The 13,710-nt window shown below is 33.0% G+C and overlaps 1 protein-coding gene across 5 annotated transcripts in view; it reads right to left on the bottom strand.

Moving 5' to 3' along the window:
• TBC1D19 (TBC1 domain family member 19) overlaps positions 1 to 13,710 on the bottom strand; it is a 91,936-nt gene that overhangs the window by 56,629 nt on the left and 21,597 nt on the right. For 4 of the 5 annotated variants that reach the window (XM_016164958.2, XM_016164961.2, XM_016164960.2 and 1 more), the window contains 2 exons: positions 12,195 to 12,270; positions 1,079 to 1,153 (listed from right to left, as the gene is read on the bottom strand). In XM_016164958.2, coding sequence (XP_016020444.1) covers positions 1,079 to 1,153; positions 12,195 to 12,270 — 151 coding nt within the window. Of the gene's footprint in view, positions 1 to 194; positions 274 to 1,078; positions 1,154 to 12,194; positions 12,271 to 13,710 lie in introns of those variants that run through there. The other variant, XM_016164962.2, reaches the window with a different exon arrangement.

Below are 13,710 nucleotides of genomic sequence, written 5' to 3'. Positions count from 1 at the left end.
CATAAGGAAAAATAATTTCATTATATATGGTAAACTTTTTTGGCATTACACTTAAACTAATATTATTATTTAACTATTGTATCTAGTCTCAATGGCTCAGCTAATGAGTCTAAGAAATGAAGGTAAATAACCTGTACTGGCCAGTAAATTTCACAAAGAAAAACTGCTCCTCAGCCACACACTACACCTCTTACCCCATCCAGCAACCTCAGAAATGCATCGCAAGGGGGACTGGCCAAGAGAGTATGATTGTGAGTCAGTAGCATCATCTTCCTATATGAAAGACAGTATATTACACAATACTACATATTTAGTCAGTTTTTCATATAAATTTATCCTTTTTTTACACCATCCTTCTGATGTCTTCAGTGACTTGTCCTTGGACATTATCCAAAGTACATTCATTATATTCTGTCCAACAGCGGAATAAATATCAAATGGGGAGAATGGAGAGAAACTTGTTCTCCCCTAGTCATGAGCAGCTGTAACGAATCCAGAATGCTCCTCAAGTAGATTTTCTCTCCTTTTTCATCCCTCCCCACTGAGAGCCCAGACTGACAGACAAATGTTGAATATTAGATCTAAGTAAATGTAATACTATTCAATCTAAATAGTTCTGCAGAGAGATGAAAAATCATTTTTTTCATTCCCTATGTTAATACTGAAAGATGGTAGCATATTGGCTACTACAAGATGACAATATGCCTGAATTTCATCTTTAATTAAAAAATACGGTAACTGTGCTAATTAGCCAAAAAGTAAAAAGATTAAACGTAATTAAAATCTTTAAAGTGCATTTATAACCTTTATAGCCAAATCTCTAAATAATGTGTATTATAGATTCTATACTTTATTTCTATTTATTCTCAAGTTATAGGTTTATTACAAAAAGCATTACATGTATAATAGAAATCTGTATAGAATATACCCATATAATTGGCCTTTCACAGATTTGTTTCAAAACAAACCAATATACTAGCCAAAAAAAAAAAAGATAAATCTGCCTAACAGTTATAACTTCATGATACTTCCTAGTGCTTAATACACAATAAAATACCTAAATGTTAAAAGTAAGTACCTTTCGTGCCAATGGAATACTCAGTTCAGTGCACATACTATTTAGACTCTTCAAAATTCTTTTTTCCCAACTTCCCTGAAACATAAGGAAAAATCTATTATTGTTTCTGGTTAACAATACTGAAACTGATAAAAACAAAACAAAACAAAACAAACAAACAAAACCTCTGGTTAAAAAAAATAAAAAATGAATTATATAGAAATGGTGAGGTCGGTTGGGATTTAGTATTCATTAGTCAATAAATATTCATTACTGCCTGCTATGTGCCAGATACTATCCTTAGTGCTGTGAATAACAGAAAATCTCAGTCTTCATTAAACTGACACTGTAGCAGAGGATGAGAATGAGGGGGAAAAATAATAAATTAACAAATCACACAGTGATAAACATTATAGGAAAAAATAGCAGATAATAAAAAGGTAAATTAAATTTAAGCATTTTATAAATGTTTGATACTCAGGAACCACATTAATGACCTAGTAAAAAAAAAATTTTACAGAAATTATTACATATGACTTTTCAGCTCTAAGTAAGTACTTCAGTATGAATGTTCTAAGACGACCTTCTCCTACAAAACCATAATACCACTATCACACCTAACAATAATAATATTTCGTATCATCTAATATTTAGTCCAAATTCAAAATTTTCCAGTTGTCTCCAAAATATCTTTACAGATTTTTTAAACCTAGGAACCATTAAAAATTCATTCATTACATCACATTTGGTTGTTACGTCTCTTTCAGTGTAGCTTAATCTAGTCTCTTTGTCATTTTCTTTTTTAGGATATTGAGTTTTTTGAGGAGTCCAGGCCAGTTATTTTTTAGAATGTGTCACAATCTGGATTTGTCTTAACTGTTTTTCACGGTATTGATTACCTTCTCCTCTATTCCCTACATTTCTTGTAAACTTGAAATATTAAGTTAATTTTAATAGATATAGATTTGATTATTCACATGTATCATGAATATTTTTAGTAAACTACTCTTTTTTACGTCGAGATAAAATGTCATAAGTTCTGTTTGGCTTTTTACTTAAATATGCCTAAAGTCTACTCCTGCCTTACTGAAACCAAAATAAAATAATCCCAAAGCTCTAAAATTTAGACCAAGAAAAAGAGAACTATATATTATATTATTCATAAAAGATAGTTATAACCCATCAATAAAAGTAGAATAATAACAATAGGTCCTTTATATGGTTATTATAAAGGTTAAAGGTGTAAAGTACTTTGAACAGTGACATAACAATGATAATAATCATTCAATAACTGAAAGCTTTTGCTACAGCTGTCATTCATAGCTTCTTTAACACACACATTTATATTACTCTCTTTATCTAGATATACTGTCCATGCTCTATTCCATTCCCTAACATACTCATTCCTACTTTATCTGAATAAATCTTATTCACCTTTTAGGTCTTCACCTCTATTAAGCCTTCTCTTACCTGGTCTTCCACCCCAGATGGTATTAGGTGCCTACTGCTTATGGGCTCTCGAAGCACCCATTCCTTCACCTATCATGGCACATTATCTCATTTTGTCTAGCACATAACAGATGTTCAATAATTGAAAAGTTTTCTACTCAAAGTAATGTTATAAGCATTTTAAAGTTTTCTGATACAATGACCTAAACAATAGATGAACAAAAAAAACTCATCTATAGAAGAAATATAGAGCTGTGTAAAATAAGCCTTAGTTTATTAAATATATAAAATAGATCTTCAAGAATAAAGTAATACCCTTAATCAATTATATTAAATACTCCCAAAACTAATTCCACTTACTAGCTTATTTTCGGTTCTCTTTACTACTGTAAATATTTCTCTTAGATCCAAAACTTAAAATATGTTAGAGTACCTTATTCATGATCAAACATGAATTACAACAATACAGCTCACTTTCATCTCCAACATCCTTATTCTTAATCTTTCTGGGTAAACCTTATTCCACCTTTACATCTCAGCATGAATCACTTTTCTTCTAATTAGCCTTCTGTCACTTGCTCCCCACTCCAGATTGTGGTGGGATCAGGTACAAAAAAACTTTTTTTTTAAGAAAGTAATTTTAATTTAAGCATTACTATGAAAAGAACATTTGCATGAAGATTAAAAATCTAATCCCTGAATTTGTATTATTTATCCTATTATATAAAGAACTAAATTGCTGTCTATTGAAACATGATTCAAAATATTCTCATTTTCATCCACTCATAAAAAGGGCTCTTAAACTGATGAAAAGACAACTCTCATATAAAAACAAAATTAAAGTAACAGCAGACACAATGCGTGGCTCATAATATATTCCACACATATTTTCAAGACTGCAAAACACAATTTTAACATAGCATAAAGTCTAAAACCTCAGCATGAAAGCCATTCAAAATAGAATACCACCTTCTGGAATGACACATTAACAAGATATTCTGAAACATATTTGTTAACTTATCCTTTAAAAAGGTTATTTTGGCAAAAATATCTCATTGAGATGATTTCTATAAACTATAATTTTAAGTAATTAATCGTAGTTCTCCTAAATGGGTACCCCGCTGTACCAAGTATTTCAACTTATCAATTTTAAATTTAACATTGTATGTTAGATATAGAGAAAAAAATACTTAAGAAAAAAAAAGTACACAGAAATAACACATTAGAATAAAAAGAATGAAAAGAGTTTAGGAAACAGAGTTCTGTAATTTACATATGTTGTTACAGCTGTGAAATATGTATCATTACTCTCCTTTTATGAATAAGGAAACTTAAAAAGAATACATGAGAATAGAATGAGAAAGAAAGCAATGTTGATTAAATCTTTATTCAATTATCATTTTTTTCTGTGTTCCTAAAGCAGAATCTTAGAAATAACCCAGAAGAGAAGAAAGAACATGACTAAAAATTAAGGAGGGATAGAGAAAAAGAACATTCAGTTCAGAAAAAAAAAATGAGATTTTTGTGGCTAAAGAGATTTTTGTTCTAAAAGGAAAATCAGGTGTAGTAGTTGAGTTTTCAAATAATGAAAAGACATTGATTCAACAAATATTTATCAGGCATCTATTTAAACACAGGCCATTAAAGATGAATAAAAACAGCATCCCTGTCCCTAAGAAACACATTGCTTTTGTGGTGTGGAAAATAAGGCAGGTAAACAAATAATGTGGGATGGGTTCAAAAAGTTCATATGGGCTGTATCAGTCCATATATCATAAACCACAGAAAGAACATAAAAGAATGAGCAAAGAAACAGAAAGCTAGATCAAAACTTCTTGTTGTCAATTGAACACATACCACTTGCTTTAAAGTCCTAAAAATAATGAAAGAAAAGTGATCCCTGTGGTTCGCCATGTCTTCTCCTTCCCCTGTTCCATGTTGATGACACAATGGCATTGTTGGCAGGGCTTTTCCAAGTTACCCTTTGTAAGAACTGCGGTCAGATGGTCAGAGAAGTCATTTCCACAGATATCAGAAATAGGAATGTAACTTCCTGACAATGAAGGGAAATCCAAGATGAAAGGAGTGGCTGCTTTCAAGCTGGGCCATCCGTTAGATTCCCTCAAGAACTCTAATCTTAAGTGGTATTCATTCATTCCTTTGTTTACACACTGACTCACTGACTCACTCACTTAATGCCTTTTATATGCCACACACAAAACTAGGACCAGTGAGTAAATCTTATAAGGATCATATAACTGTTTAATATAAAAACTTTCCAACCAGTAGAAAGACTTAACCAAAATGGCTTAAGTCGGTGTTTTCAGAAGTACTTGAGAAAAAGGAGATCAACTCCAGAGTTTAGACTGGATAAAACTAAAGGCCCACTTCGGCTCCAGCTTTATAGATACTTAATTTTTCTCAAGTTCTATTTGTAGAGGTGACTAAATAAGCCCTGAGTTTCTAAAATAAATGCTCAAAAAAAATCATAGTTATTCCTGTTCTATTATTTATATAAAAATTTCAATATACGCTTAGCATAAAAAAAGAGTGAAAATAGCAAATAAGTTCTTAAATGACAGTAAACTAATACAAAATAGAAAGTAATGTTTTCTACCCAAAAGGCCCACAAAATAAATAAAGCTTTAAAATTCTATTTAAAAGGAAAATGAATGGCCTTTTACATTTAAAATGTTTAAATAGGAAGACATTATGTTTCACTCAAACCCATATCCTCTCCAAATGAAATTATTGTTGCCTTCAAATCAGTTTCCCTAATAATTGGAATCTATGATATTAACTCAAAGAATTTCAAGAGTTTTATAAAGAAGGCCAATTTCTAAGCCATGAGAAGCAAAAGATTTATATAAAAGAATCACAATTGTATTGAAATCTTTAAATGAGTATTAGCTATCATATTTTTTATAACAATGAAAGTAAATAAGCCCTTAAAAACTGTATAATAGTGTGCAAAAAGTTATGAAATTATAAAATTGAAAAATACTTCACCCTGTCAAAAAATAAAGAAAAGCAAAATAATTATAATGCAGCTACCTAATGAGAAAATATTTTACTAATTCTTCTTTGACTATCGATGTAGACATTTATTTAAAATAATTTATAAAACATAACACTATGTAAAGAAGGAAATAACAAATAAGAATCCATAAATTTCCATCAGCCAAAAATAACCACTGTTAACATTTTGTTTTCATTTTTTCTATGCGTGTATGTATATAAATGAGATATGTATGCGTATGTACATATTTAAAGTGGAATTAGACTGTTTTATATTTGCTTTTTTCATTTGAGACTACATTGTATGTACTTATTTCATAATACTTCTTTAAAAAATGACATATTGATGCTTGTATAACACTGTCTTTTGGAGTGACCATGTTATATTTGAGCAAGTCCTATTACTGTTCATTCAGATTTAAAAAAATTTTTACTATTATCATAACATAAATTTTTGTTTCTCTGATTCTTTCCTTTAGATAAGGTTCTAGAAGTATAATTATACCAGGAAAAAGGGTATAAATATTTTCTAGGAGGAAACATTTTCCACTTTTTGTGTATTCCATTCATTCATCATTTTAAATAATATCTATTGAGCATCTACCATGGGCCAGGCACTGTGCCAGATGTTGGAGATAAGTTGTGAAAAGAGAGACTCTGAGCCTGGTTCACAGAGACTACGGAACCTCGGTAATGATACAAACAACTCAAGTACGGTGGTAGGAAGTATAGGGTGCCTCCCGTGTAGAGGATCGGAAACACAAGAAAAGTACCAGAAAATCCGAAATATGGGGGTCAGAGGCTTCTTTAAAAACTATCATCTAACCTGACACCTGAAGAACATGCATAAGTTAGCCAGAGACATTCGAGATTTGTGGGGAGGCAGTTTCAGGTAGAAACGATGACACGAGCAATAGTTCTCCCACTGGAACAACTGGAAGAGGTCAGGTATGATTAGCCAGAGAGGACGTGGATGGAAATGGGGACGGATGGGGCAGTGTGAGACGGCAAGAGAGAAAATGAGAGGTAAAAATGGGCAAGATCGTTTACAGCCTTGTAAGCAAGAGGAAAGGACTGGAATTGTATCCTAAAAGTCTTAGAAGTTTTAAGAAATGGACAGTACAGAAAACTGAAAGACTGATTAGGGAGGGGATGGGAATTGAAATAATATAAAACTAACAAATTTCTCATTTTTGCCTAGGTTACTACATTGACAAGGAGCAGGGTAATTCAACCACGTAGCATATTTCAAGTTTGCCTGAGCATTTCTGGACTGGATAGTGGAACAGGCTGAATATCACCTAGAGCTAGACTTCCAGGTTCAAATTTCAACTCTTCCACTTACTAGTTTTATGAAGTTAGACTTAACATCATAAGAGTAACTCACCTCATAAGCTTGTCATGAGTATTAAATCAGTGAATACTTGTAAAGCACTAAAATGGTGCCTGGCACATAATTAGAGCTCTATGTGCTTACTAGTACTTCACAAGAAAACTCATGCCTTTATATTTATCATGCTGTATATGAGTTTCTTCAAATACTGCCTTTTCTGAAATGTGTAGCAAAGTAACTCCCAAAGTATTTTAATGGGTTTCACGGTCATAAGTTTGAACAACACTGGATTAAATAAAATTGAACGCTTCTTTACTGTTGAACTTCTCTGAGCCTTTAACATGCCAAAATTGATTGTAAGCAACAAAATTAGAGTATTGGATCAAAACCCAAAATATAAGATAAAAATCCATGAGTCCCTACTGATACACATAAGTGATTAGAATAAATAATTAAACAGTGGGGGAGAGACAACTCTTCTATGCAAAAAAAAAAAATTCAAATAATTTCTGTTGGCACTTCCTCCTCAAGGAGGTGGAACACAACCACCCCTCCTGAAGTGTGGATTATATATAGTGACGCCCTTCCAAAGAGTACAGCACGTAAAGGGAGAGACAGAGTGCCTTCGCAGTGGAGACGCCTCCCAAACACTACCTCAGCCAGGAAATCAACGTCTATATCAACAGTGACAAATCACATTGATAATGGGTACCCTGATACGATGTGATGAATATAAATGGCACTTTATATCTGTGGTCTTCCTCCAAAAAAACCAACAACTACAGTCTGATCATTAAAAAAAAAAAAAAAAAAAAAAAAAAATCTGACTAATTCCAACAGAGGGATATTCTACAAAATACCTGACTAGCACTTCTCAAAACTGTCAAGGTCATCAAAAACAAGGGAAGTCTGAGAAACTGTCATAGCCAACAGGAGCTTAAGGAGACATGACAACCAAATGTAATGGGGTACCCTGGATGGAAGCCTGGAACAGAGAAAGGATATTAGGTTAAAACTGAAAAAATATGAATAAAGTATGAACTTTATCTAATAATAATATATTAATACTGGTTCACTAACTGTAACAAATATACTATAAAATGTAAGAAGTTAATAATAGGAGAAACTGGTATGGGATCTATGAAAGCTCTCTGTATTACCCTCTCAATTTTTCTATATATCTAAAACTCTTATAAAAATAAAATCTATTAAAAACAATAAATTGTGATTTACCAACAGGAAGGCAGTGTGTGCCTCAATTCTCAAATTTTTTTGTCCATGGAACCCTTTATGATGGAGCATCTCTCAGGTCTGGTATTCAGCAGAAAATACTCTGGGAAATGCCAATACAGCATAAAAGGACTCTTTCCCTCATCAGCCCAGAAAATTAAACACCAACCCAGCTTGCCAAAGACTGCTGAGAGGTGATTCACATCCCAGCTCTGAAGACACAAGACAAGCTAAGTGAAGTTATAATAACTCATAAAACTTTATTTGGAAATAAAGGAATCAAAAATTTCTAGAGTGCAGTTCTAAAAATATTTTTCCCACATACTTTACCGAATAAAAGTGATTTTTGATTACAAAGAGCAAAGAACAACTTAATAAGGAACCACCTCCTTCCCAGTATTCCTACAAAACTTCCTAGCCACCTCCCCTATAGTACACAGCACTTTCTACCTTAGATTACAACTCCTTGTATCCAAGTCTTCTTTCAACTATTAAACCATGAAATTAACTAAAGGTAGAATCTATGTCTAAGTTACTTCCAAATCTCCATAGCCTATAGCAGAGTGTCTTCCACTAGTAGGTATTCAGTAAATATCTTTTAAACGAATATTGTAATCATTTGTAGAAGAGCTAGCAAACGCTTTTACTATTCATTCAACACTAATTTACTAAACTCCTGCTACGTAAAGGTAAGTATGCTAGATGTAGTGGGTGTACAAAATGTTTTGAAATCGTTACTGCTTTCAAAAGATTTATAACAAAAGTCAGAAAGATGTGTACAAAAATTACTATAATAAAATGAAATTTATAAGGGCCATAAAATGATTGTGCGCTAAAAGAGTCCGAAAGGGAGAGATCCTTTTTAACAGGGGTAATAACAACGTCAGAGACGAGATGTCATCTGAGCTGACCTTAGAAAAATAGATGGGATTTCTGTAATGCAAAGCAGGCGGACAGGGCTTTCCATGACAAGAAAGCAAAATAAGAAAAATGTTAAGGATGAAAGAGGGAAAAGGCAAAATGATTCACTTGGAAGGGCACGAAGGACAGTTTAAGACAGCAGAGACTGAATAGGTGAAGGGGAAGCTGGAGACAAATAGTAAAAATTCTTAAGTGTTGAGTTTGGGAGCAAAAACTTTGTTAGGTAATTGGGGGTCACTAAAAGTTTATTAGAAGGCAGCAAGATATAGAGCTGTTCACCTGCTTGTAGTTAAAGTTAATTGCATTGCAATTATACAAGGTGATGGGGTGAGAGACACACTGAAAGTTAGGAGGTATAAGAATAAGACAAGGACGTGAATTAATGCCTGAAACGAAGTAAGCACTCAATAAAATACAGTCGCCATTATCATCATCATTACTGTGATCACTATGGTAATGGCCTTGATAATAAGAAAGAAGAGGAGGCTATAACACTACGGAAAAAAATAATTTATAGAACTTAGTGACTATCTAGATGTGGAAAACTGAGACCAAAGATATTTCAAGTCTAAATTACTATAATTATGATGGGAAGCAATGAACGGAAATAGGAAGAGATGCTCATTTTAGGAATAACATCATAAACTCAATTTTAGACATGTTGAGTTTGCTCTCACAGAAGAAATATACAATAGACAGTTGTATATGGTAAGTGTAAGTATTGTGTATTGTGTATATGATGGCAGGAGCCAAAAAAAGAAGAAGAAAGATGTGGCAGAAAACAGGGAAGCTGTGGAAGCTTGAATGAGATGACCTAAGTATCCTTACTAAAGCAGGTGGCAAATGTTAAAAATGAGAGAGACGGTGGTAGAATTTCGGGCTACACAAGTGTGGAAAAACTTTGGGAATACCTGGAAAGCAGATAATGAATAATAAATAATTAAAGGATCGACAGGCAACAAAATGAATCTGATGAAAGATGAATAAATGAACTTAGACAAAATTAATGGTAAAATAAAACTTATGTGATTTTCTTCTTGAGTATACAACAGTTTTGGAAAAGAGAAAAATAGACAGTAGAGGTAGCCTTAGGCTGAAGACTGGCACAGCAGACAGAATGGAAGTCTAACGAACAAGAGCGTATGAGGTGCAGGAGAGGACGCGATGGGACGGTAGTGATGTGGTCCAGACGGGGTAGCTTTCATGCAAGCAGGAGAGAACTCCCCAACAGAACAGCTCGCTGAAGAACTAGATGACTCAAGGAGAACAAACACAGGAAGAAGGCAGACACTAACTGGTAGAGGAGGAATTCAGTGTAACCATGGTTAAAGAATTGATTATTTCAACAAATATTTATTGACAGTGTTCTGTAGACTGGCACTGTGCCAGATATTGAAGATGAAAAAAAAAACAAAAAACCATAGTCCCTACTCTTCAAGACTGAATACTTTAGTATAGGGATTGGTGAACTTTATGTAACAGGGAAAACAGTAAATGTTTTAGACTTTGAGGGTCATAATGTCTCTACTACAACTATTTAACTCTGATGTTATAGTGCAAAAACACCCACAGACAATATATAAATAAATGAATGAGACTATTTTCCAATAAAACCTATTTTACTAATTCCTGTAATTTTCAATGGGTCACATGATATTATTCTTCTTTCAATTTTTCAATCAGTTGAAAATGTTCAAAAAATATTCCTAGCTTGCCAGCTGTATAAAAACAGGTGGCAGGGCAGGTTTGGTGCACGGCTATAGTGTGCCAACCCCTGATTTGGTGGCTAAGTCGGGAAAGAAAAGAGAGAAGTACCACACATATACACAATGCGTACACTTACCATTCCTTTATCTGCTCAGCAGCTAGTGGTAAGCTGTAAGAACAGACCTATTGTTTATCTCTCTATCTCTTCTTTTCAGTCAAGAGAAGAAACCAACTTTTGTGTTTTGTTTCTTACGCCTAATCTGCTAAAACTGATACTTCCTATAAAATTTTTAGAAATTTTCAAATTTCACCAAAAAAGATTTAGACCCAAAGTTTTTATTTTTATTTTTTTGAGTTTATATTTTCATAACAAAAGATCAAAGTTCTTTCACACATGTGTCATTTAATGACTATGCTTTATGACATACCAATAATAAAGAAATATTGTCTGATCGTAGCCCTAAAGGTACCACTTAGAGATAGAAATATATTACATATTTCCTCAAATATCGCCATGTTTTTTTGTTTTTATTGCTTCCTTTCACAATCTAATTTTGAGGGGTTTTAAATGAAAATAAAACTTGAAAAATATCCCCCCTCATACCACTGCAGTGGGACGTGGTAGCTCACGGCAGAGGAATATTTCTTAGGCACAGCAGAACCACTGTCATCATCATTGAAGCTGGATGATGGTTCATGGGAGTTCTCTGGGGGTATTTTTGAAATTTTTACAATAATTTCTGAGACTATGATAGAGAAAAAAGAGTAACTCTGTGATAGTCACTAAGCGCCTTGGCCCTGGCAGTCAGAGTCCTACCCAACACTGTGAGGTACAAACAGCGCCACCCGGCAGGCAGGCAGACCAGGCTCCACGGAGACAAAGGACAGTTTAGAGTCAGGGGCATGTGACAGAACTGATTTTCTATTTTAATAGCTTTTTATATTGTTTCTGCTTCAATTATTTTACTTTATTCTTTTAAAGTGGTATTAGTTTTCAGCTCATTTTAGATACCAGGTTCATTTGACTTCTGCAAAAGAACACGATTAGTACCTAACAGCCTGCTGCGAGGACAAATATATTTCAAATACAGTATCAATAACACTGGCTTCAAAAGCCAAGATTTTAAGGGAAGAGTGAGTCAGTTCATTCCCATTTTATTCCTTTAATATCACAGAGTATAAAGATGATTGTTGTATAATACATTTGTCATATTTTAAATTTCAGGCCAACATGACTCAATAATTTTTTTTTTCTTCTACTCAAATGTTTTCAGGATTACTTTAGTAAAATAAGTGTGATCCTTGGTTACTGAAAGTAAAAAAGAAGAGTATGCAAATACTATTCATATCACTTTAGCAGTTCTTACCCAGTTTTTCATATAAAGGATAATATATAATCCTGACAGCAATAATGATCTTTCGCTCTGCATTGTATAACCTGGCATGGAAACATATAATTAAAAAGGAACGATAACCAACCTGTGCTTTTCTCATGTATACCAAAGGTTCTTTTAGATGTTCAGGAGGTGCAGCAGGATGACTAGGTAAAGGAAACCTAGGGACAAAAAAGGCGGCTAAATATTGTATATTATTCTTGATAATTAACTAATTCTCTTGGTTAGAAATTACTTACCTCTGTCGTCCATGTTAGAAATGAAACAATATTTGTTAGCAGTTCTATATGTTTATACAAAGTGCAACAGACTAATAAATTCTTTATTCTTATCCTATTAGTACTATAGTTTTATTTAAGCAACTTAATAACTAAGTTGCATAATAATCTGAATTCATAAAATGAGGTATTTTTAAAACTATTTAGCTCTGTAACTGCTCATATGAAAACTGTCATAACTTAATTTTAACATACACATATAAACATTTAGAGAGATCTTGACAGGTTAAAAAAAATCCACATCAACTCTTTTCATTTCCCTCAATTTCCTTTTCCAAAAGATTATATATTTTTACAAAGTTGAAATAATAATATAAATATAATCTATTATACTACTCATTTTAATATGTAATACATAAATTTATAAGTTCGATAAAATTTAAAATTTTAATGTCATGAATTCTTTGTTTTTTCTAAGTAACTTTACATTTTGTATTCAAAATGTATTGTTTTTACTAAGAAAACATTTATTCAACATTTTTGAGTCATTCTACGTGCTAAGTATACGGTGATGATTAAGACAATATCCTCTATTCTCATCTACCTAACATTCTAGTAAAGAAAGTCAATAATTCCAAAAACAAACAAATACATAGAATAATATCAGGTAGTAATAAGTGCCATGAGAAAATGAGAGCAGGGTATGAGACAGAAGTGGTTTGGAAGAGTAGGGGAGGTATCTAGGGGAGATAATATTTGAACTAAGACATGAATGAGAAGAAGTTGTCTACGATATGGGGGGAGACCATTCCTGGTAGAGGGACAGAAAGCATAAGACCCTGAGGTGGAAAGCCGGAATGGTTGGACTGTAATAATCGAGGCACAGAGTGATGTGAAATCATAGACAGAGAAGGCAATAGGAAAACATGATCGCTTTCAACATTTACTTAGAGGTTCCAAGAGCTTTCACAGCAACATGTAACTCCTTTTGAAGTTGGTCATAGGACTTGTACCTACAGCAAAGCACCATGTTCCAATAATTGAGAACCACACACTGAATTTTCAAGAAATTCTTCATGCTGGGACATCAGCATGTGAAGAGTTAACATGCCACTTGTACCTATCCCAGAACCTAAGTATCAAAGGCTCAAATGTCCTTAAAAAACATTTCTAGAATAAAAAAGTCAACCTATCCTACCTAACTTATAAAGCAGTTTCACTTACTAATTATTTCTAGCTGTTTGTCCACTAAAATCTACATTCCATGTACTTAAATAAATTATCTTTCTCAAAGGAAAAAATGATAGCCTCTAGATACCTCAGTATTCTTTCTTATATGCAGAATAGTTTTAAAAGCTATATATTTCATATATATAGCTCAAT

Source organism: Rousettus aegyptiacus, unplaced genomic scaffold (genome assembly GCF_014176215.1).
Source record: "Rousettus aegyptiacus isolate mRouAeg1 unplaced genomic scaffold, mRouAeg1.p scaffold_m13_p_10, whole genome shotgun sequence".
NCBI classification, from domain to species: Eukaryota; Metazoa; Chordata; class Mammalia; order Chiroptera; family Pteropodidae; genus Rousettus; species Rousettus aegyptiacus.
The sequence above is the reverse complement of the archived record's forward strand: the minus strand, read 5'-3'. Positions and strand labels throughout refer to the sequence as shown.